The sequence below is a fragment of the Pleurodeles waltl genome, chromosome 4_2 (assembly GCF_031143425.1).
Source record: "Pleurodeles waltl isolate 20211129_DDA chromosome 4_2, aPleWal1.hap1.20221129, whole genome shotgun sequence".
NCBI classification, from domain to species: Eukaryota; Metazoa; Chordata; class Amphibia; order Caudata; family Salamandridae; genus Pleurodeles; species Pleurodeles waltl.
This window is the reverse complement of record NC_090443.1, coordinates 48188400-48209052: the sequence shown is the minus strand read 5'-3', so window position 1 is coordinate 48209052 and position 20653 is coordinate 48188400. Positions and strand designations below refer to the sequence as shown.

The window sequence follows — 20653 nt, the reverse complement described above, 5'->3', positions numbered from 1 at the left end:
GAAGTACAGGAGAAATGAACTCGGTTAGGCGTTGTACTCTAATTGATCTTATAGGTTGCGTTGTGGTTGAAAAATGATGATACAAAGAATTAACTAACCACGGGCTTCTAAAGTTTATAATTATACAGTCCCCTTGTGAGGACTTTGGTGACATACCAACCCAGGGGACCCTTCTTACAGTTAAAACATCCTTAAAGAGGTCTACCCTCCACCCCAAATGTTTTCCAACCCAATGTATAACTTTGTTGCACAATGATGTACGAGATTCAAAATGTGATCTTTCTAGTATAGGCACATTTTCCAGGACTAAAACATGGAGCACAAGCCAATGGCAACCTTGGATAAGATATTTGATCTCTAGAGTGCACTAATGCGGGCGCTGCTAACAAAGACTGCCCCAACCCCTCATAGTCCTCCCGAGTGGCTAGTCTCCGCTGAGATGGCATATTTAGAGGATAATCAATAACCCCGGGATTCACGGTCTTTAAAGCAGAATTCTGAACATAATTCATCCTATCATTTTGTTTTGATAGAGTAACCTGAGCTGCTTGGCTTGAAGAATCAGCAGAATTAACCTGGGGTTCCCCTCTCGGTAATGATAGTTTCAAGGCCATTGATAAAGAATCAACCTTCTCCTCAAGGATAGCCACTTTCTCCAAAACCGAGGTACATAGCTTCCTTATATCACAAAAGTGATTTACAAGCTGGCTAAAATGGTCCTTGGAAAATTCCAAAGATTCTCTCTTGTCTGCTTCCCAATAGCTCTCTTTGAAGATTTTGGTTGTGTCTTCCCTTTTGTGTTCTCAGTTCCTGATAAGTCCCTTCCAAAGATATTAGATTTTACAGTGGGCGAGGCAGAGTCTAAAAGAATGTCTGCAGCATGACGAGAGGTCACATACCTACTCTTTTTTGAAGGAGGACTTTGAGGCCATTGGGAAAATTTGATAAATTCGGGAATCCATATCTGTTATGACACAAGAGTTCTTTATCCTGGTTACTGGAGATTCTACATTGGGGGGGGGGGGGGGGAGTTTGGGTGGTTCTTTTAACTCACCTTTCCCTGATTTCTCCATGGTTGATTCTAAAGTAGCTTCCACCCTCCCTATCTCTGACACAATAACACCCATCACGGATGTGAGATAATTTGTTATCAACTTAGGAGTGGGGGCCTCACCACAGAGACTCCCCTTTCCATGATCCCCCTTACGTTTCCCCATCAGGGCAAGACAGAGAGCCAATAAAAAGCTAAATATCTAAAGATAATCTATCAGCAAGTAAATAAAGGAAAGAATATAAACAAATGAGTGGGCCCGGCCTCTTGCGGACGCGGATGGGCGCAGACTGGCCCGGGCTGCGCCCGGGTGCGCCACGGAGGAGTGCGATCTGAATTTATGCGCCTCCTGGCACCAAATAGAACAGCGGCCACGGCTTCCTGCCGCAAGGGATCGTGGCTGTTGTGGTCTGGGCCCCCTCCTCCTCATTATGCGCGTCTCGCGCAGTGGCGGGGCGATCTGAATTTATGCGCCTCCTGGCGCCAAACAGAACAGCAGCCGCGGCTTCCTGCTGCGAGGGATCCTGGCTGATGTTGTCTGGGCTCCCCTCCTCTTCGATATGAGAGCTATTTTAACATCAAGGGTGTGAATACCTCTTTCAGCCACTGAATCTGGCTGTGGAAAGAAGACTGGCAATTCCACTGAGTGATTGATATGAAAAGGTGAAACCACCTTTGATAGGAATTTTGGGCTTGTCTTAAGAACTATTTTGTTTTTGTGAATTTGAAAGAAAGGTTCATCTAAAGTGAACGCTTGAATTTCACTAACTCTCCCTAAAGAAGTGATTGCTACTAAAAAGCAACCTTCCATGTTTAAAACTGAAGAGGGCAAGAATGCATGGGCTCAAAAGATGGCCCCATAAGTCTGGTGAGTACAATATTAAGATTCCACACAGGGGCTGGTGGAGCTCTAGGTGGAATAACCCTTTTAAGATCCTACATAAAAGACCTTATAACGGGAATCCTGAAACCGGGATGTATGTTGTCTGTTTTGGAGGGAAGCAGCTATTGCTGCTAAATGGATTCTAATAGTGGAATATGCGAGGTTTGCTTTTTGTAAGTGTAGCAAATAGCAAACAATATCCTGTACTGATGCTTTAAGTGGGTCAATGTTTTAAGGCTGACAATAGTAGACAAAACGCTTACATTTAGCTCCATAACATTGTCTAGTTGTGGGTTTGCCTGCTTCCATCAGAATATGCATACATTCTGATGGAAGTTGTAAGTAGCCAAACTGACTTCAGGAGCCAAAGTGCCCGGTTGAATATGCAGTGATTTAGATGTCTGATTTGACCTCTCCTTTGAGTCAACAGGTCTCGTCTGTTTGGTAGTTTGTGATGTGGTACTACAGACAGGTCCAATAGTGTTGTGTATCAATGTTGCGGTGCCCACGTGCAAGCTATGAGTATCATGGTGGTTGAGGTTTGCTTCATCTTTTTGATCAGAAAAGCGTTAGCAAATATCCCCGACCAATTCATCCATAGAGCATTTCCCTTGGATTGAGGTTGTGGGTACCTGGATGCAAAGCTTTGGCGTTTTGTGGCGAAAAGGTCTATTTCTGGTGTTCCCCACACTTGGAAATATTGTTGAATCACCTGTGGGTGAATCTCCCATTCGGGGACTTGTTGTTGCGTCCTGCTTAAGAGGTCCGCTAGTTGACAGTGTATCCCTGTGATATACTCTGCCGCTACTTGAATGCGATTGTGAATTGCCCATTTCCAGACTGTCTGGGCTAGAAGGGACAATTGTGATAATGCATTGTGGTCATATTGTCTGTCTTTATTAAAATTATCTTGTGTGGGATTTGTGTCTGAAACGCTTTGAGTGCTAGGAATACAGCTAGTAACTCCAAGTGGTTTGTGTGATAAGTTTGTTGGATTGAGTCCCATCCCCCCTGTATAGTGAGGTTGTTGAGATGAGCTCCCCAACCTATCATTGATGCATCTGTTGTGATTATGGTCTGAGGCACAGTGTCCTGAAAGGGCCACCCATTTGATAGGTTGGTGGAATTTCACTACTGCGGTTCAACAAAACTAGATCCTGAATTTGACTGTGTGCCTGAGACCGTAGTTGAGAGACATTGCTGTAGTGGTCTCATGTGGAGTCTGGCATTGGGTACTATTGCTATGCACGAAGCCATCATCCCTAATGGTTTCATCACCAACTTTACTGTAGAAGTGTGATTGTATTGTAGTTGCGATACAAGATCTTGAAATGCTTGAATCCTGACTGGTTTGTGCCATTGTAGATAGAATTTTACCAGTCTTCCTTCCGCAGGAGATGTGTGCTCTGTGGGAATGGTGAGAAAGTCACTGTTTATTTAATTCAGAGGAAGCTCTGGAAGCACATGGTTTACGCCTTCCTCTATTGTTGGATCCTCTATAGGAGCCTCTAAATGATCCTTTTGTGTAGAATTGAGGACTGCTTTTGTTGGGAATGAAAATGTCACTTACCCAGTGTACATCTGTTCGTGGCATCGGTCGCTGAGATTCACATGGTATGCATTAGCTCGCCATCTGGTGTTGGGTCGGAGTGTTACAAGTTGTTTTTCTTCGAAGAAGTGTTTTCGAGTCACTGGACCGAGTGGCTCCTCCTTCTGTGCTCATTGCGCATGGGCGTCGACTCCATCTTCGATTGTTTTCCCCGCAGAGGGTGAGGTAGGAGTTGTACTATAGTAATAGTGCCCGCGCAATGAAGTGTGTAAGTATGTACCTATTAAAGGTTTAAATAATATATATACAAATGTACAAAATTGAAGGTAACTTCTGAACTGCTACAGGCTTCCGGGGAGGTGGGTGGGCCCATGTGAATCTCAGCGACCGATGCCACGAACAGATGTACACTGGGTAAGTGACATTTTCAGTTCGATGGCATCTGTCGCTGTAGATACACATGGTATGCATAGACTAGTAAGCAGTTATTTCCCCATAAGCGGTGGATTAGCCTGTAGGAGTAGAAGTTGTCTGAAATAGAGTTCTTAATACAGCTTGACCTACTGCGGCTTGTTGTGCGGATAGCACATCTATACAGTAGTGTTTGGTGAATGTGTGAGGCGTAGACCATGTGGCTGCCTTACATATTTCATGCATTGGGATGTTTCCTAAAAAGGCCATTGAAGCACCTTTTTTCCTGGTTGAATGTGCCCTGGGAGTAATGGGCAGTTGTCTTTTTGCTTTAAGGTAGCAGATTTGGATGCATTTAACAATCCATCTGGCTATACCTTGTTTTGATATTGGGTTACCTGCATGAGGTTTTTGGAATGCAATAAATAGCTGTTTAGTCTTTCTGATGTTCTTTGTTCTGTCAATGTAGTACATTAATGCTCTTTTGACATCTAATGTATGTAGTGCTCTTTCAGCCACAGAATCTGGCTGTGGGAAAAAAACAGGTAGTTCTACCGTTTGGTTTAGATGGAACGGTGAAATAACTTTTGGTAAAAATTTTGGATTAGGTCGTAGGACGACCTTATTTTTATGTATTTGTATAAAAGGTTCCTGTGTTGTGAACGCTTGAATTTCACTTACTCTTCTCAGAGATGTAATGGCGATGAGAAAGGCAACTTTCCAGGTTAGAAATTGTATTCCGCAAGAGTGCATGGGTTCGAAAGGTGGGCCCATGAGTCTTGTTAGGACCACGTTTAGGTTCCATGAAGGAACAGGTGGTGTTCTTGGTGGTATAATTCTTTTAAGACCTTCTATGAATGCTTTGATGACTGGTATCCTATACAAGGAAGTTGAATAGGTAGTCTGCAGGTATGCAGATATTGCTGCAAGGTGTATTTTAATAGAAGAGAAGGCTAGCCTTGCTTTTTGTAAATGGAGCAAATAATTTATTATATGTTTTGGAGTTGCGTCTAGTGGTTGTATCTGATTATGATGGCAGTAACAAACAAATCTTTTCCACTTACTTGCGTAGCAGTGTCTAGTGGATGGCCTTCTGGCCTGCTTTATGACCTCCATACACTCTTGGCTAAGTTGTAAGTGTCCGAATTCTAGGATTTCAGGAGCCAGATTGCTAGATTCAGCGATGCTGGATCTGGGTGTCTGATCTGTTGGTTGTGTTGCGTTAACAGATCTGGTTTGTTCGGCAGTTTGATGTGGGGTACTACAGAAAGATCTAGCAGTGTTGTGTACCAGGGTTGTCTTGCCCACGTTGGTGCTATTAAAATGAGTTTGATTTGACTCAATTTGTTCACTAGATAAGGGAGGAGAGGGAGAGGAGGAAAAGCGTAAGCAAATATTCCTGACCAGTTCATCCATAGGGCATTGCCTTGGGATTGCTTGTGTGGGTATCTGGACGCGAAGTTTTGGCATTTTGCGTTCTCTTTTGTTGCAAATAAGTCTATCTGAGGTGTTCCCCAGAGTTTGAAGTAGGTGTTCAGAATTTGTGGGTGGATTTCCCATTTGTGGACTTGTTGGTGATCTCGAGAGAGATTGTCTGCCAGTTGATTCTGGATCCCTGGAATAAACTGTGCTAGGAGGCGAATTTGATGGTGGATTGCCCACTTCCATATGTTTTGAGCTAATAAGCTTAACTGCGTTGAATGTGTTCCTCCTTGTTTGTTTAGATAATACATCGTTGTCATGTTGTCTGTTTTGACAAGGATGTATTTGTGGGTTATGATTGGTTGGAAAGCTTTTAGTGCTTGAAAAACTGCTAATAATTCTAGATGATTTATATGCAGTTTTGTTTGATGTATGTTCCATTGTCCTCTTATGGTGTGTTGATTGAGATGTGCTCCCCACCCTGTCATGGAAGCATCTGTTGTTATTACGTACTGTGGCACTGGGTCTTGGAAAGGCCGCCCTTTGTTTAAATTTATACTGTTCCACCATAGAAGCGAGAGGTAAGTTTGGCGGTCTACTAACACCAGATCTAGAAGGTGACCCTGTGCTTGAGACCACTGTGAGGCTAGGCATTGTTGTAAGGGCCTCATGTGCAGTCTTGCGTTTGGGACAATGGCTATGCATGAGGACATCATGCCTAGGAGCTGTAGTATTGTTCTTGCTTGTATTGTTTGATTTGGAGACATGTGTTGAATGACTCTGTTGAAATTGTGAATTCTTTGTGGAGTTGGCGTTGCTACTCCTTTTGTCGTGTCTATTATGGCCCCTAGATATTGCTGTACTTTGCTTGGCTGAATGTTGGATTTTGCAAAGTTGACGGTGAACCCTAGTTTGTAGAGGGTTTGTATAACTTGATTTGTGTGGTTTGAGCATTGTGTGAGCGAACTGGTTTTGATTAGCCAGTCGTCTAGATACGGGAATACATGTATTTGCTGCCTTCTGATGTGTGCAGCGACTACTGCGAGGCATTTTGTGAATACCCTTGGAGCGGTTGTTAAACCGAAAGGCAATACTTTGAATTGGTAATGTATTCCTTTGAATACAAACCTTAGATATTTTCTGTGTGATTGATGTATTGGTATATGGAAATATGCGTCTTTGAGGTCTAGGGTTGTCATGTAGTTGTGTTTTTTGAGCAATGGTAACACTTCTTGTAGTGTGACCATGTGAAAGTGGTCCGATTTGATGAATGTGTTTACTACTCTGAGGTCCAGAATTGGTCTTAGTGTTTTGTCCTTTTTTGGTATCAAGAAGTACAGTGAATAAACTCCTGTGTTTATTTGTGTGCTTGGTACTAATTCTATTGCATTTTTTTGCAGTAATGCTTGAACTTCTATCTCTAGAAGCTGTGAATGGTGTTTTGATAAATTTTGTGATCTTGGTGGTATGTCTGGAGGGAATTGCAGGAATTCTATGCAATAACCATGTTGGATAATTGCTAGGACCCATGTGTCTGTAGTTATTTCCTCCCATGCTTCGTAATATTGACCTATCCATCCCCCCACTAGTGTTGTGTGGGGGGGGGTGAGTGACGTGTGAGTCACTGCTTGTTGGTAGTGGTTTTGGGGCTTTGAAATCTTCCTCTATTCCTAGGGAATTGCCCTCCTCTATACTGGCCCCGAAAGCCTCCCCTGTACTGTCCCTGGTAGGTGGACGGTGCGGACTGTGAGGTACTTGCTTGTGTGGCCTGACCCCGAAACCCTCCTCTAAAAGGTGTTTTGCGGAAGGTGGTATAAGATCCTCTGCTCTGCGGGGAGTAGAGTGCGCCCATGGCCTTGGCAGTGTCAGTGTCCTTTTTGAGCTTTTCTATGGCTGTGTCGACCTCCGGACCGAACAGCATTTTTTCGTTTACTGGCATGTTAAGTACTGCCTGCTGAATTTCCGGCTTGAATCCAGACGTTCTGAGCCATGCGTGCCTACGGATGGTAACCGACGTATTAATGGTCCTTGCGGCTGTGTCTGCTGCATCCATAGAGGAGCGTATTTGATTGTTGGAAATGTTTTGACCTTCTTCAACAACCTGTTTTGCTCTTTTTTGTAGATCTTTTGGGAGATGTTCAATGAGATGCTGCATCTCATCCCAGTGGGCTCTGTCGTATCGCGCTAGCAGCGCTTGTGAGTTTGCGATGCGCCACTGGTTTGCTGCCTGGACAGCGACCCTCTTCCCGGCTGCATCAAACTTTCTGCTTTCTTTATCTGGGGGAGGTGCATCCCCAGAAGTGTGTGAATTTGCCCGTTTTCTGGCAGCCCCTACCACCACAGAATCTGGTGGCAGCTGAGAGATGATGAATACAGGGTCCGTAGGAGGCGCCTTATATTTTTTGTCCACTCTAGGCGTTACTGCCCTGCTTTTGACTGGCTCTTTGAAGATCTCCTTTGCATGGCGAAGCATGCCTGGGAGCATGGGCAGGCTCTGGTAGGAGCTGTGGGTGGAGGAGAGGGTGTTAAATAAAAAGTCATCCTCTACTTGTTCAGAGTGTAGTTCCACATTATGGAACTGAGCTGCTCTAGCCACCCCTTGTGAATAGGCTGTGCTGTCCTCAGGTGGTGATGGCCTAGTTGGGTATGTGTCTGGGCTGTTATCAGACACTGGTGCATCGTACAAGTCCCACGCGTCTTGATCTTGGTCGTCATGGCTCATGGCGGTGTGAGCTGGCGAATGTGACGGGGTGTAAGTTGGTGAAGCCGGAGTTACAGGTGGAGGCGAGGGAGGAGGTGTTACCGTCTTTGCTGTTTGTTGCTGAGGAGCCTCTCGTGCTACAAACTGAAGTGTTCTCTTTCTTTTGACAGGTGGAAGGGTACTGATCTTCCCTGTCCCCTGCTGAATAAAGATACGCTTCTGCGTGTGATCCACTTCAGTGGATTGCAGTTCCTGTTCGAATCTGTGTCTTTTCATTTGTGAAGACATCGAAAGTTCTTCAGTATAGGAGCCTGAAACTGGGTCTGTTGGTGCTTTTTTCGGCTCCGAAAACCCTGTTGTTAGTTTTTTCGGCTCCGAGGTAACCTTCCTCTTCTTTTGTGCCGAAAAATCTTGGCCTCTATGATCTTCGGCGCCACTGTCTCGGCGTCGATCCGTGTCGACACCGAACTCTCGGTGTCGATGCTTCTCTTTAGCACTCTCTCGGTCCCGAGGAGGCTGCGTGCCGGTGTCTCGACCGGAGTCGGACGATCTCGACACTGAATGGGCCTTTTTCGGTGCCGAATGTTGGTCACCGTGAATTTGGGTTGAGCCATGGCCGGTTGGCAGTGGCGTCCCCTGGGCCTTTTTGCCTTTTTTAATTTCGGATCTCGACGTCTTACTCACTGTTTTTGGATGGTCGAGTTCGTCGGAGTCTGAACCCTGGATGGAAAAGGATTCCTCCTGTTCCTCTTCTGTCTCGAACTGTCGATGCTCTTTTGGCGTGGACGCCATCTGCAGTCTTCTCGCTCGACGGTCGCGCAGAGTTTTTCGGGACCGGAACGCCCGACAGGCCTCTTCGTTGTGCTCGGGTGACAGGCACAGGTTACAGACCGAGTGTTGGTCCGTATAAGGATATTTGTTGTGGCATTCAGGGCAGAATCGAAACGGGGTCCGTTCCATCGGCGTTGTTCTCCACGCGGTCGGGCCGACTAGGCCCCGACGGTGTGCCGAAATCTACCCCGAAGGGCACCGAAGCGCTTCGATGTTCAATGCGTCGTCGTATGTGTTCATCTCGAACCGGATCGCAACGATACCGTCGAAAATCTTCCGTTTTCAGCTATCTTTCCGTTCCGAAACTCGGAGCGACAGGAACACGTCCGAACCCGATGGCGGAAAGGAAACAATCGAAGATGGAGTCGACGCCCATGCGCAATGAGCACAGAAGGAGGAGCCACTCGGTCCAGTGACTCGAAAACACTTCTTCGAAGAAAAACAACTTGTAACACTCCGACCCAACACCAGATGGCGAGCTAATGCATACCATGTGTATCTACAGCGACAGATGCCATCGAACATTGCTGTTTCTGGAGGCTGACGGTTTGAAACCCCCTCTAAACTGTGGTCTACAAAACGTACCACTACTGTGTGTGATATATAACACACCCATTGCTTTGGCTGTTTCAGAATCTTTAAGTTTGTCTATGGTTATGTCAACCTCTGGGCCAAAAATACATAGTCTGTCAAAGGGCTTTTTTAACAGCCTGTTGTATTTCAGGTTTGAGTCCTGAACATCTTAACCAGGCAAGTCTTCTAATAAGCACACTGGTGTTGATTGATCTGACTGATGTATCAGCTGCATCCATAGCAGATCTGTTACCATTATTAGATATTGCTTGCCCTTCAGATACTATCTATTTTCCCCTCTTTTGGTGTTCTGGAAGAAGGTACTGCAAGAGTTCTTCCATCTCATCCCAGTGGGTCCTATCATACCTAGCCAAAAGAGCCTGTGAGTTGGCCATCCTCCAATGATTTGCAGCTTGTGAACCTACTCTTATACGTGCTAGATCTATGTTCTTACTTTCCTTGTCTGGAGAAGGAGCATCGCCTGTGGACTGACTGTTGGCCTTTTTTCTTGTTGTCGTAACTACAATTGAGTCAGGTGGTAATTCAGTTTTTATAAACACTGGGTCTTAGGGTGCAGGTTTATATTTTTTTTGTCTACTCTACGAGTTATAATTCTGGCCTTTATGGGTTCCTGGAAAATATCAGAAGCATGTCTGAGCATTCCTGGAAGCACTGGAAGGCACTGATATTGTTTATGTGTCGACACTAGTGTGTTAAAAAGAAAGGAAAATGTCACTTACCCAGTGTACATCTGTTCGTGGCATTAGTCGCTGCAGATTCACATGCTGTGCATAGTCCGCCGTCTGGTGTTGGGTCGGAGTGTTACAAGTTGTCTTTCTTCGAAGAAGTCTTTTCGAGTCACGAGACCGAGGGACTCCTCCTCCTTTGTTTCCATTGCGCATGGGCGTCGACTCCATCTTAGATTGTTTTCCCCGCAGAGGGTGAGGTAGGAGTTGTGTATGTTAGTAATAGTGGTCATGCAATGGAATGAATAAGTATGTACAAGATAAAGGTTAAGGTAATATCTTTACAAATGTACAAATGTTGGAGATTACTTCCAAACGGCTAAAGGCTCCCGGGGAGGCGGGTGGGCGCATGTGAATCTGCAGCGACGAATGCCACGAACAGATGTACACTGGGTAAGTGACATTTTCCGTTCGGTGGCATGTGTAGCTGCAGATACACATGCTGTGCATAGACTAGTAAGCAGTTATCTCCCCAAAAGCGGTGGTTCAGCCTGTAGGAGTGGAAGTAGTTTGAAATAAAGTTCTTAGTACAGCTTGACCTACTGTGGCTTGTTGTGCAGATAGCACGTCTACACAATAGTGCTTAGTAAATGTGTGAGGCGTAGACCATGTTGCTGCCTTACATATTTCGTTCATTGGAATATTTCCTAGGAAGGCCATGGTAGCGCCTTTCTTTCTGGTTGAGTGTGCCTTTGGTGTAATAGGCAGCTCTCTCTTTGCTTTAAGGTAGCAGGTTTGGATGCACTTAACTATCCATCTGGCTATACCTTGTTTTGATATTGGGTTTCCTGTATGAGGTTTTTGAAATGCAATAAATAGTTGTTTTGTTTTCCTAATTAGTTTTGTTCTGTCAATGTAGTACATTAGTGCTCTTTTGACGTCTAATGTATATAGCGCCCTTTCAGCTATTGAGTCTGGTTGTGGAAAGAACACTGGTAGTTCTACTGTTTGATTTAAGTGAAACGGTGAGATAACTTTTGGTAAGAATATGGGATTGGTTCTTAGAACTACCTTATTTTTGTGTATTTGAATAAATGGTTCCTGTATAGTAAACGCCTGAATTTCACTTACTCTTCTTAGAGATGTAATGGCAATGAGAAATGCAACTTTCCACGTTAGGTATTGTATTTCGCAAGAATGCATGGGTTCAAAAGGTGGACCCATGAGTCTTGTTAAGACAATGTTGAGGTTCCATGAAGGAACAGGTGGTGTTCTTGGTGGTATAATTCTTTTTAGGCCTTCCATAAATGCTTTAATGACAGGTATTCTAAACAGTGAAGTTGAATGAGTAATCTGCAGGTAGGCAGATATTGCTGCGAGATGTATCTTTATGGAAGAGAAGGCCAGATTTGATTTCTGCAAATGTAGTAAGTATCCTACTATATCTGTTGGAGATGCATGTAATGGTTGAACTTGATTATTATGGCAGTAGCAAACAAATCTTTTCCATTTACTTGCATAGCAGTGTCTAGTGGATGGCCTTCTAGCTTGTTTTATGACCTCCATACATTCTTGTGTGAGGTTTAAGTGTCCAAATTCTAGGATTTCAGGAGCCAAATTGCTAGATTCAGCGATGCTGGGTTTGGATGCCTGATCTGTTTGTGCTGTGTTAACAGATCTGGTCTGTTGGGTAGTTTGACATGAGGCACTACTGACAGGTCTAGTAGTGTTGTATACCAAGGTTGTCTTGCCCATGTAGGTGCTATTAGTATGAGTTTGAGTTTGTTTTGACTCAATCTGTTTACTAGATATGGAAGAAGAGGGAGAGGGGGAAAAGCGTACGCAAATATCCCTGACCAATTCATCCATAGAGCATTGCCTTGAGACTGCTGGTGTGGGTACCTGGATGCGAAGTTTTGGCATTTTGCGTTCTCTTTTGTTGCAAATAGGTCTATTTGAGGTGTTCCCCACATTTGGAAGTAAGATTTTAGAATTTGGGGGTGAATCTCCCATTCGTGTACTTGTTGGTGATCCAGAGAGAGATTGTCTGCTAGCTGGTTCTGGATCCCTGGAATAAACTGTGCTATTAGGCGAATGTGGTTGTGAATTGCCCACTGCCATATCCTTTGTGCTAGGAGACACAGCTGTGTCGAGTGTGTTCCCCCCTGTTTGTTTAGATAATACATTGTTGTCATGTTGTCTGTTTTGACAAGAATGTATTTGTGGATTATGATGGGTTGAAATGCTTTCAACGCTAGGAATACTGCTAACAATTCGAGGTGATTTATATGAAACCTTCTTTGATGTACGTCCCATTGTCCTTGGATGCTGTGTTGATTGAGGTGTGCTCCCCACCCTGTCATGGAAGCATCTGTAGTTATCACGTATTGTGGCACTGGGTCTTGGAAAGGCCGCCCTTTGTTTAAATTTATACTGTTCCACCATAGAAGCAAGATGTATGTTTGGCGGTCTATCAACACCAGATCTAGAAGGTGACCCTGTGCATGTGACCATTGTGATGCTAGGCACTGTTGTAAGGGCCTCATGTGCAATCTTGCGTTTGGGACAATGGCTATGCATGAGGACATCATGCCTAGGAGTTTTAACACCATCTTTGCATGTATTTTTTGTGTTGGATACATGGCTTGTATGACTTTGTAAAAATTTTGAACCCTTTGTGGACTTGGAGTGGCTATCCCTTTTGTTGTGTTGATTGTCGCTCCCAAGTATTGCTGTGTTTGGCACGGCAGAATGTGTGACTTTGTATAGTTGATGGAGAACCCTAGTTTGTAGAGGGTTTGTATGACATAATCTGTGTGGTGTGAACACTTTGTTAGGGAGTTGGTCTTGATCGGCCAATCGTCTAGGTAGTGGAACACGTGTATTTGCTGCCTTCTGATATGTGCAGCTACTACTGCTAGACATTTTGTAAAGACTCTCGGTGCGGTTGTTATACCGAACGGCAACACTTTGAATTGGTAATGTATTCCCTTGAATACGAACCTTAGGTATTTCCTGTGCGAGGGATGTATCGGTATGTGGAAATGGCGTCTTTTAGATCTAAGGTTGTCATGTAGTCTTGTTGTCTCAACAGTGGTAATACGTCCTGTAGCGTGACCATGTGAAAGTGTTCCGATTTGATGTAGGTGTTTAGTGTTCTGAGATCTAAGATTGGTCTCAGTGTTTTGTCTTTTTTTGGTATTAGAAAGTACAGTGAGTAAACTCCTGTGTTCTTTTGTGGACCTGGTACTAATTCTATTGCGTCTTTTTGCAGTAATGCTTGAACTTCTAGTTGTAGAAGGTCTAAATGCTGTTTTGACATATTCTGTGTTTTTGGTGGGACGTTTGGAGGGAGTTGGAGAAATTCTATGCAATAACCATGCCGGATAATTGCTAAGACCCAAGTGTCTGTTGTTATCTCCTCCCAAAATTTGTAGAACTGGCTTAGTCTTCCCCCCACTGGTGTTGTGTGAAGGGGTTGAGTGACTTGTGAGTCACTGTTTGGTTGGTGGGGTCTTGGGACCCTGAAATTTTCCCCGGTTTCTAGGGAATAGTCCCCCTCTGTATTGGCCCCGAAAGCCTCCCCTTTGGTACTGTCCCTGGTAGGTAGACGGTGTTGTTTGTGAGGTACTAGCTTGTGTGGTTTGACCTCGAAACCCCCCTCTGAAGGTTGTTTTGCGAAACGTGCCAAAAGTGCCTCTGCCCTGCGGGGAATAGAGTGCGCCCATGGCCTTAGCTGTGTCAGTATCTTTTTTCAATTTTTCAATTGCCGTGTCCACTTCGGGTCCAAACAATTGTTGTTCATTGAACGGCATATTGAGCACTGCCTGTTGTATCTTGGGTTTGAAGCTGGATGTGCGCAACCATGCGTGCCTCCTTATGGTTACCGCGGTATTTATTGTTCTTGCAGCTGTATCCGCTGCATCCATAGAGGAACGTATTTGGTTGTTGGAGATATTTTGTCCCTCCTCAACCAATTGTTTTGCCCGTTTCTGGAATTCTTTGGGTAGATGCTCGATGAGATGCTGCATCTCGTCCCAATGGGCTCTGTCATATCGCGCTAGGAGCGCCTGCGAGTTAGCGATGCGCCACTGGTTTGCAGCTTGTACTGCAACCCTTTTCCCAGCTGCGTCGAACTTGCGGCTCTCCTTGTCTGGAGGTGGTGCGTCGCCTGATGTGTGCGAGTTGGCTCTTTTACGAGCTGCTCCTATGACAACTGAATCTGGTGGCAGTTGTGATGTGATAAAAGCAGGGTCCGTGGGCGGTGCTTTATATTTCTTCTCCACCCTTGGAGTTATTGGTCTGCTTTTGACAGGTTCTTTAAAGATCTGTTTAGCGTGCCTTAGCATTCCCGGGAGCATAGGGAGGCTTTGATAATTGCTATGGGTGGAGGAGAGGGTGTTGAAAAGGAAGTCATCTTCGACACGCTCTGAGTGTAAAGACACGTTATGGAACTCTGCTGCCCTAGCTACCACCTGTGCATACGCTGTACTGTCTTCAGGTGGTGAGGGCTTAGTAGGGTACGACTCAGGGCTATTGTCTGATACTGGGGCGTCATAGAGATCCCACGCATCCTGGTCATCTTGGCTCATAGTGGTATGAGCTGGTGAATGTGACGGAGTCTGTGCCGGTGATGTATGAGTTACCGGTGGTGGAGAGGGTGGTGGAGTTACCTTCTTTACCACTTTTGCTTGTGGTGTCTTTTCTTGTGGTTGGAAATCGAGTTTCCTTTTTCTCCTGATTGGGGGAAGAGTGCTGATCTTCCCTGTACCACTTTGTATGAAGATCCGCTTTTGGGTGTGGTCTACATCTGTGGTTTGTAAATCTTCCTTGCGCATTTGGGAGGACAGTGATTGTTCCTCTGAGTACGAACTGGCTGTCGGTTCAGTTGCTGGTCGTTTAGGCACCGAAACCGTGTCTTTTGTTGTTTTCGGCTCCGACGAGATTTTTCTCTTTTTCGGTGTCGAACTTTCTCGGCGTCGGCCATCTTCGGTGCCGCTGTCTCTGTGCCGAGCAGCCTCGGTGGTGCTGTCTCGGTGTCGACCCTTTTCTGCAGCACTTTCTCGGTCCCGAGATTGCTGCGTGCCTTTGTCTCGACCAGAGTCGGACGACCTCGGCACCAGTTCGCCTTTTTTCGGTGCCGATGGACGGGCACCTACTTTATGGGTTGAGCCATGGCCTGTTGGCAGTGGCGTCCCCTGGGCTTTGTCTGTTTTCCCGTGTGGTGCTTGCTTCGACGTCTTACTCACGGTTTCTTCGACGTCGAATTCTTCCGAGTCCGATTCATGGATGGAGAAGGCTTCCTCTTCTTCTCCCTGTTCCTCGAACCCTCGTTGTCCTGTCGGCGTGGACGCCATCTGCAACCGTCTGGCTCTTCGGTCACGGAGCGTTTTTCTCGACCGAAACGCTCGACAGGCCTCACACGTTTCTTCCTTGTGCTCGGGTGACAGGCACAAGTTACAGACCAAATGCTGGTCTGTATAGGGATATTTACTGTGGCATTTAGGACCGAATCGGAACAGGGTCCGTTCCATCAGTCTCGATGTTGCACGCGGTCGGGCCGACCAGGCCCCGACGGGGGATCTAAATTACCCCGAAGGGCTACCGGAGCTCTTCAGGATTCGGTGTCGATTCTAATCTAACCCGATACCGAACGAAACAATACCGACGTAGTTTTCCGAAGTTATGACTATCTTTCCGTCCCGAAACACGGAGCGAAAAGGAACACGTCCGAACCCGATGGCGGAAAAAAAACAATCTAAGATGGAGTCGACGCCCATGCGCAATGGAAACAAAGGAGGAGGAGTCCCTCGGTCTCGTGACTCGAAAAGACGAAAAACAACTTGTAACACTCCGACCCAACACAAGACGGCGGACTATGCACAGCATGTGTATCTGCAGCTACACATGCCACCGAACACCTTGTTCTATCTGATCTGTATGCATCTGCACATTATGATAGGCAGCAGCTCTGGCTACTACTTGTTTGTATGCAGTTGTGTCTTCTGGTGGTGAAGGTCTAGCAGGAGGTCTAACAGGATATAAGTCTGGATCATTTGGCAGGGTGAGATGAGGATCACATATATCCCATGGATCTTTGTCCTGCTGGTCATCACTAAAGTCATCCCTGTGTGGTGATAGTGAGGATTTGTGTGGTGACAACTGTGCTTCATATGTGGGTGATGGTGGTGGTGTGGAAGGAAAAGCAGGAGAATGTGGTGGTGACGGCTGTTTGTGTTTTGCAGCCTCTTCCTGCTGTTGATTTTTGGAGACCTTATTTGATTTCGATACATCCTAGTGTCTTCAAAAGCCAATTTCCTCTTAAAGGAAATGGGAAGGGAAGCAATTATTCTTCCTGTGTCCTTCTGAATGTGTACTTTTCAATGTGTAACGTCCATCACCTCTAAAATAGGTTGTGTGTCCGAGGATTCATGGGTAGAAGTAGTCTGCTTTCTACCTGCCCCTTTCGACTCTGAAGGTTTGTGTGTGGAGTGCTTTGCTCAAACCGAAAACATCTGCTCCAAAGGTGGTCTCGATTTATTTGGCCCTGAAGATGTCCCTTCTGATTTTCAGCTCAACTCAGACTGTTGTCAGAGTCTGTTTGGGCGATGCAGAATGCACTTTAGTCTTTAATCTCGGTGCCGAACCCCAAGGTGGGTCATCCAGACTTACTTTTCGGATCCGGCCATTGGCCGAAGGCAGTAGAGGACGACTAGTGCTGGAGTCTATTTTAAGATTTTTGTATGGTGCAAAGGGGCAGTTGTACTCTCGTACTGCGCTGGAGGTATGTAGTAGCTATCATCATCCAAGTACTGATCGGAGTCTGAGTCTGGGATGGGAAAGTTTGCCCCTTGTCAATTTTCTTACTGTGCGTGTTCTTCACCAAAGCTATCAGCTGTGTCTTCTGTGGACTTGGATACCATTTCGAGATCTACGGTCCCGGAGAGGCTTTTTAGATCAAAGTGATCTGCAGGCGTCACAGGTTTCTTCTCGATGATCTGGAGATAAACACAGATTGCACACGGAATGTTGATGGTGTATGGAAATTTAGCGTGACACCGAGGACAGAATTGAAACTGAGTTTGTTCCATCAACCCAACATTGAAGTAAGCCCTAAAAGGGCAAAGCCCTTTTAAGGGCGAGAATTTGACCCAGACGGTCTAAATCGGATCGAGTACAGATGGAAAACACGATCAAAACAATACCGACAATATTATAGAAAGGTAGAAAAAAGTTGAGAAATACCAAAATGATTCCACTGGAACGAGACGAAACATGTCCGAACGCAACGGCAGAAAGAAAATCTAACAAAGGACTTGATGCCCATGCGCACTATCACCAAGAGGAGGAGTCACTCAATCTTGTGACTTGAAAATCTTCTTCGAACAAAAACAACTTTTAACACGCTGAGCCCAACACTACATGACAGACTTACGCAAAGCATGTGTATCTACAGCTACACATGCCATCGAACCTTAAGTTACAGTATGCTGCATTTCAAGAGTCTATACATCGAAAATGCGTCCTTTAGCTGCTAGTGGACTTCTCCCTCGCTTCCAATAGTCCTCACAACACACTCAAAACACCTGCTTACCTTATCCACAGGCTCGATGAGGAAATCATTAAAGAGATACCACTGCTTATGCGTGACACCCTACAGAAAAAGGAGGAATCAGACATTGCAGCATTAGTGTTCAGTTACAGAGAAAAGTCCATGTCCAGTCATGGCCAAGTCCTGCTATCCCACTTTTAGAGGTCACCTAAGACGTGTTTCACCACCCACAACCACTGGAGTCAAAGCTTCTAAACTACCTTCAAGAGGGTGTCACCAGAGTTGGCAATGACACTGTGTGCACAGTAGATATGCTGGTAGGTAGTGAGAAGACAAAGAAATGACAACCCTTACCTATCGAGATAGTTTTGTAGCTTGATGTTTGTTATAGCTTCTGGTGTTTTGCATTTTCCTACAATCTAATGATTGGACAATGAACAATTTTTGTTTTGTTCACATGCTTTGCACAGCGGAGAAAGTAACAGTATTCAGGGGTGTGTAGCCTGAAGCATCTTGAATATGATACATCCTACCACTTTTATCACCTGTGCATCTTGTATTTTATCCAAGGCAATCATATTTTGTAAATCTATGTATGGGGCACCACATTTTCTTTAACATATTCCCCCCTTAGAGTAGCATTGTTAGTGAGTGCTCCCACAGATGCTTTATGAGAGAACCTACTGTGCCCAACAGTTTAACTGCTACAAAATCCACCTTAAATTTCTTGTGCTGTTGCCTCTGGATTTGCCAATGTGTAAAGAATAACTCAGATATGTCTTACATTATGGGTTCTATTGGTGTAACAATTTTACACATACATAGTCCTCTCTACTTGTGCCAAAGGAGGAACATAGGCAGCTACTGTTTGATCAACAAGCAAATCAAAGATACGATAATGTAAAAAATAAAAAAAATTGAATCAATGTCCAAATTATTCCTATGAATTATAAAGTTCTTAACAACCAACCTGGCCTGAACTTCACTGACCCATCACATTAATATCGCAACCGGAAAAGTAACCTTAAATGATTATAATTTATTGTCACATTTGTGCATGTTAGGATATTCACATAAGCCAATATAAGATTTTGTTCCAACACTGGTGCTGGCTGAATCACAGCCACATCTTGTTACTTAAAAGTAAGCATCCTTAAAGTCTTTGTTCACTGTTAAGAAACAGTCTCAAATTCTACTAGCTGATGAATTCGATTTTTTTTTAAATATCCAATTCCAAGTGCAACCTTTTATTAGATTAAGCACTTGACTCATTAAACAACTCACCGCTATCTGTGACACCTTGCCAATGCCATTCATCTTTAGAAGAATATAGGTTTAAAGTCTGCATTTCTATGCATGAACCCAGAAGTTTGAAACATTTAGTTCTAAACGTATTATGGTCAACTTATTTTGCTTTAAGTTTGAAAGGTAAAAGTTCAAACTGTTACTCTTTTTTCCCTTTTTACTAGTCTCCCAATCAGTTAAATATTCTTAAACTAACAAACAACCACTTACCCAAACGCTAAGCCCAAATGTAACCCCAACACCTCCTGATCCCATCCATTACACTGATCCTAACTGTGAACCCCTTCCTCTGATCCCAACTGCAGACTCATTGCTTTGCCCATGCTATTAAGTACGTAACACTACTTCACTAACCCCATCATGGTCCTTTACCTGAGCCCCATCACTAAATGTTACCCAAGCAACTTTTACCTTCTCCTCATGTCCAAAACTATCCTCAACACTTACAATAACTGTAGACTAATGACTGTCCCAAATCATTAACTTATTGTGTAAACCTACTGTAACTGCAACTATCTACATTGTCCTCACAAACTGTTCTTCTTACAGTAACCCTTATTACCCCTTTTTTGCAGTGTTGCAAAATAAACATTTTCAAATTTTTAGTTTTTTTCACATTTTTTAATAAAACTATTTTTAGTTTTTAACAAATCAAACTACACATCTTTTCATTATGTGTCACATTTTCAAGCCACATTTAACATAAAAATATCTATTTAGGTTAAACACGGTACCATACCACTTGTAACGTTCTCATCACCTCGGTTGTCTACAATAAATTCTGATTCTTCTGTAATAACAGGAACTCCCTCCAGATGTTGATGTGTTTTTAGGGGGCATCCTCTGGACTTAGATATTGGGTGTAGTGAATTACTATTTGGGGTGGACAAGTGTTCACCCTAAAGGATAAAGCCACCATCAAGCTATATGTCACAAGTGACACAAAATAAACCTCTGCTCAATTCCTGTAAACGTGATACAGAGCAAACAGGCTAAATCCAAGGCAATATATGAAGCATTTTGGTTGTCCCAGCTTATCTGAACCCTAAGCAGCCCAGTCAGCAAAGACAAAGGAAGGTGGTAAGCACACAGACTTTGCACTGTAATGTCTTAAACAGTAGAAACTGCCCTTTCTCTCTCACTAGTGTTAACATTTATTTCTTGTTTTTTGTGCACAAACTATACTTTTAAAAAACTGTTGTTTTTTTTTTCAACCAGATGACTGTTACATTTCTCTCCTGGTTTTCCCCTAAACTGTGCTGGCTCCTAGAAGTCCCCCCCCCCCGTCTTCACATACTAAAAAAGCAAAATACAACCTTCAGCCTAAGCAGAGTGTTTTAAGAGACTGATAAATCTGTTTTGATTAACCGCCTTAAGCTACAAACATAATAACAGTCTCAGCAAAGTCACACTACTCATTTACAACAAACTGTATCCACATTTCAGTGTCTCAACAACCCATACACAAACAACATCTATACACACTTCTACCTCTACGGCCACAAAATGGCACCTTTACCCTCACAAAGTCGCCACTCTGTCCTATACCACTATCAAATCCACACATCTCCAACACAACATAAACCCACATTATATATAACCTTATATATAACCTTAATCCCTTCATACACACACTGTTCACACAAAAGACCAGCTCTATCCTCTACTTACTTTTAACACACTCCATTC

The 20653-nt window shown here is 44.3% G+C and overlaps 1 protein-coding gene across 6 annotated transcripts in view; it reads right to left on the bottom strand.

The window, feature by feature from the left end:
• The window catches only part of PAN2 (poly(A) specific ribonuclease subunit PAN2), a 415349-nt gene that overhangs the window by 126713 nt on the left and 267983 nt on the right, over positions 1-20653 (bottom strand). For all 6 annotated transcript variants that reach the window (XM_069230608.1, XM_069230605.1, XM_069230604.1 and 3 more), the window contains one exon: positions 17702-17761. In XM_069230608.1, coding sequence (XP_069086709.1) covers positions 17702-17761 — 60 coding nt within the window. The remainder of the gene's footprint in view (positions 1-17701; positions 17762-20653) is intronic.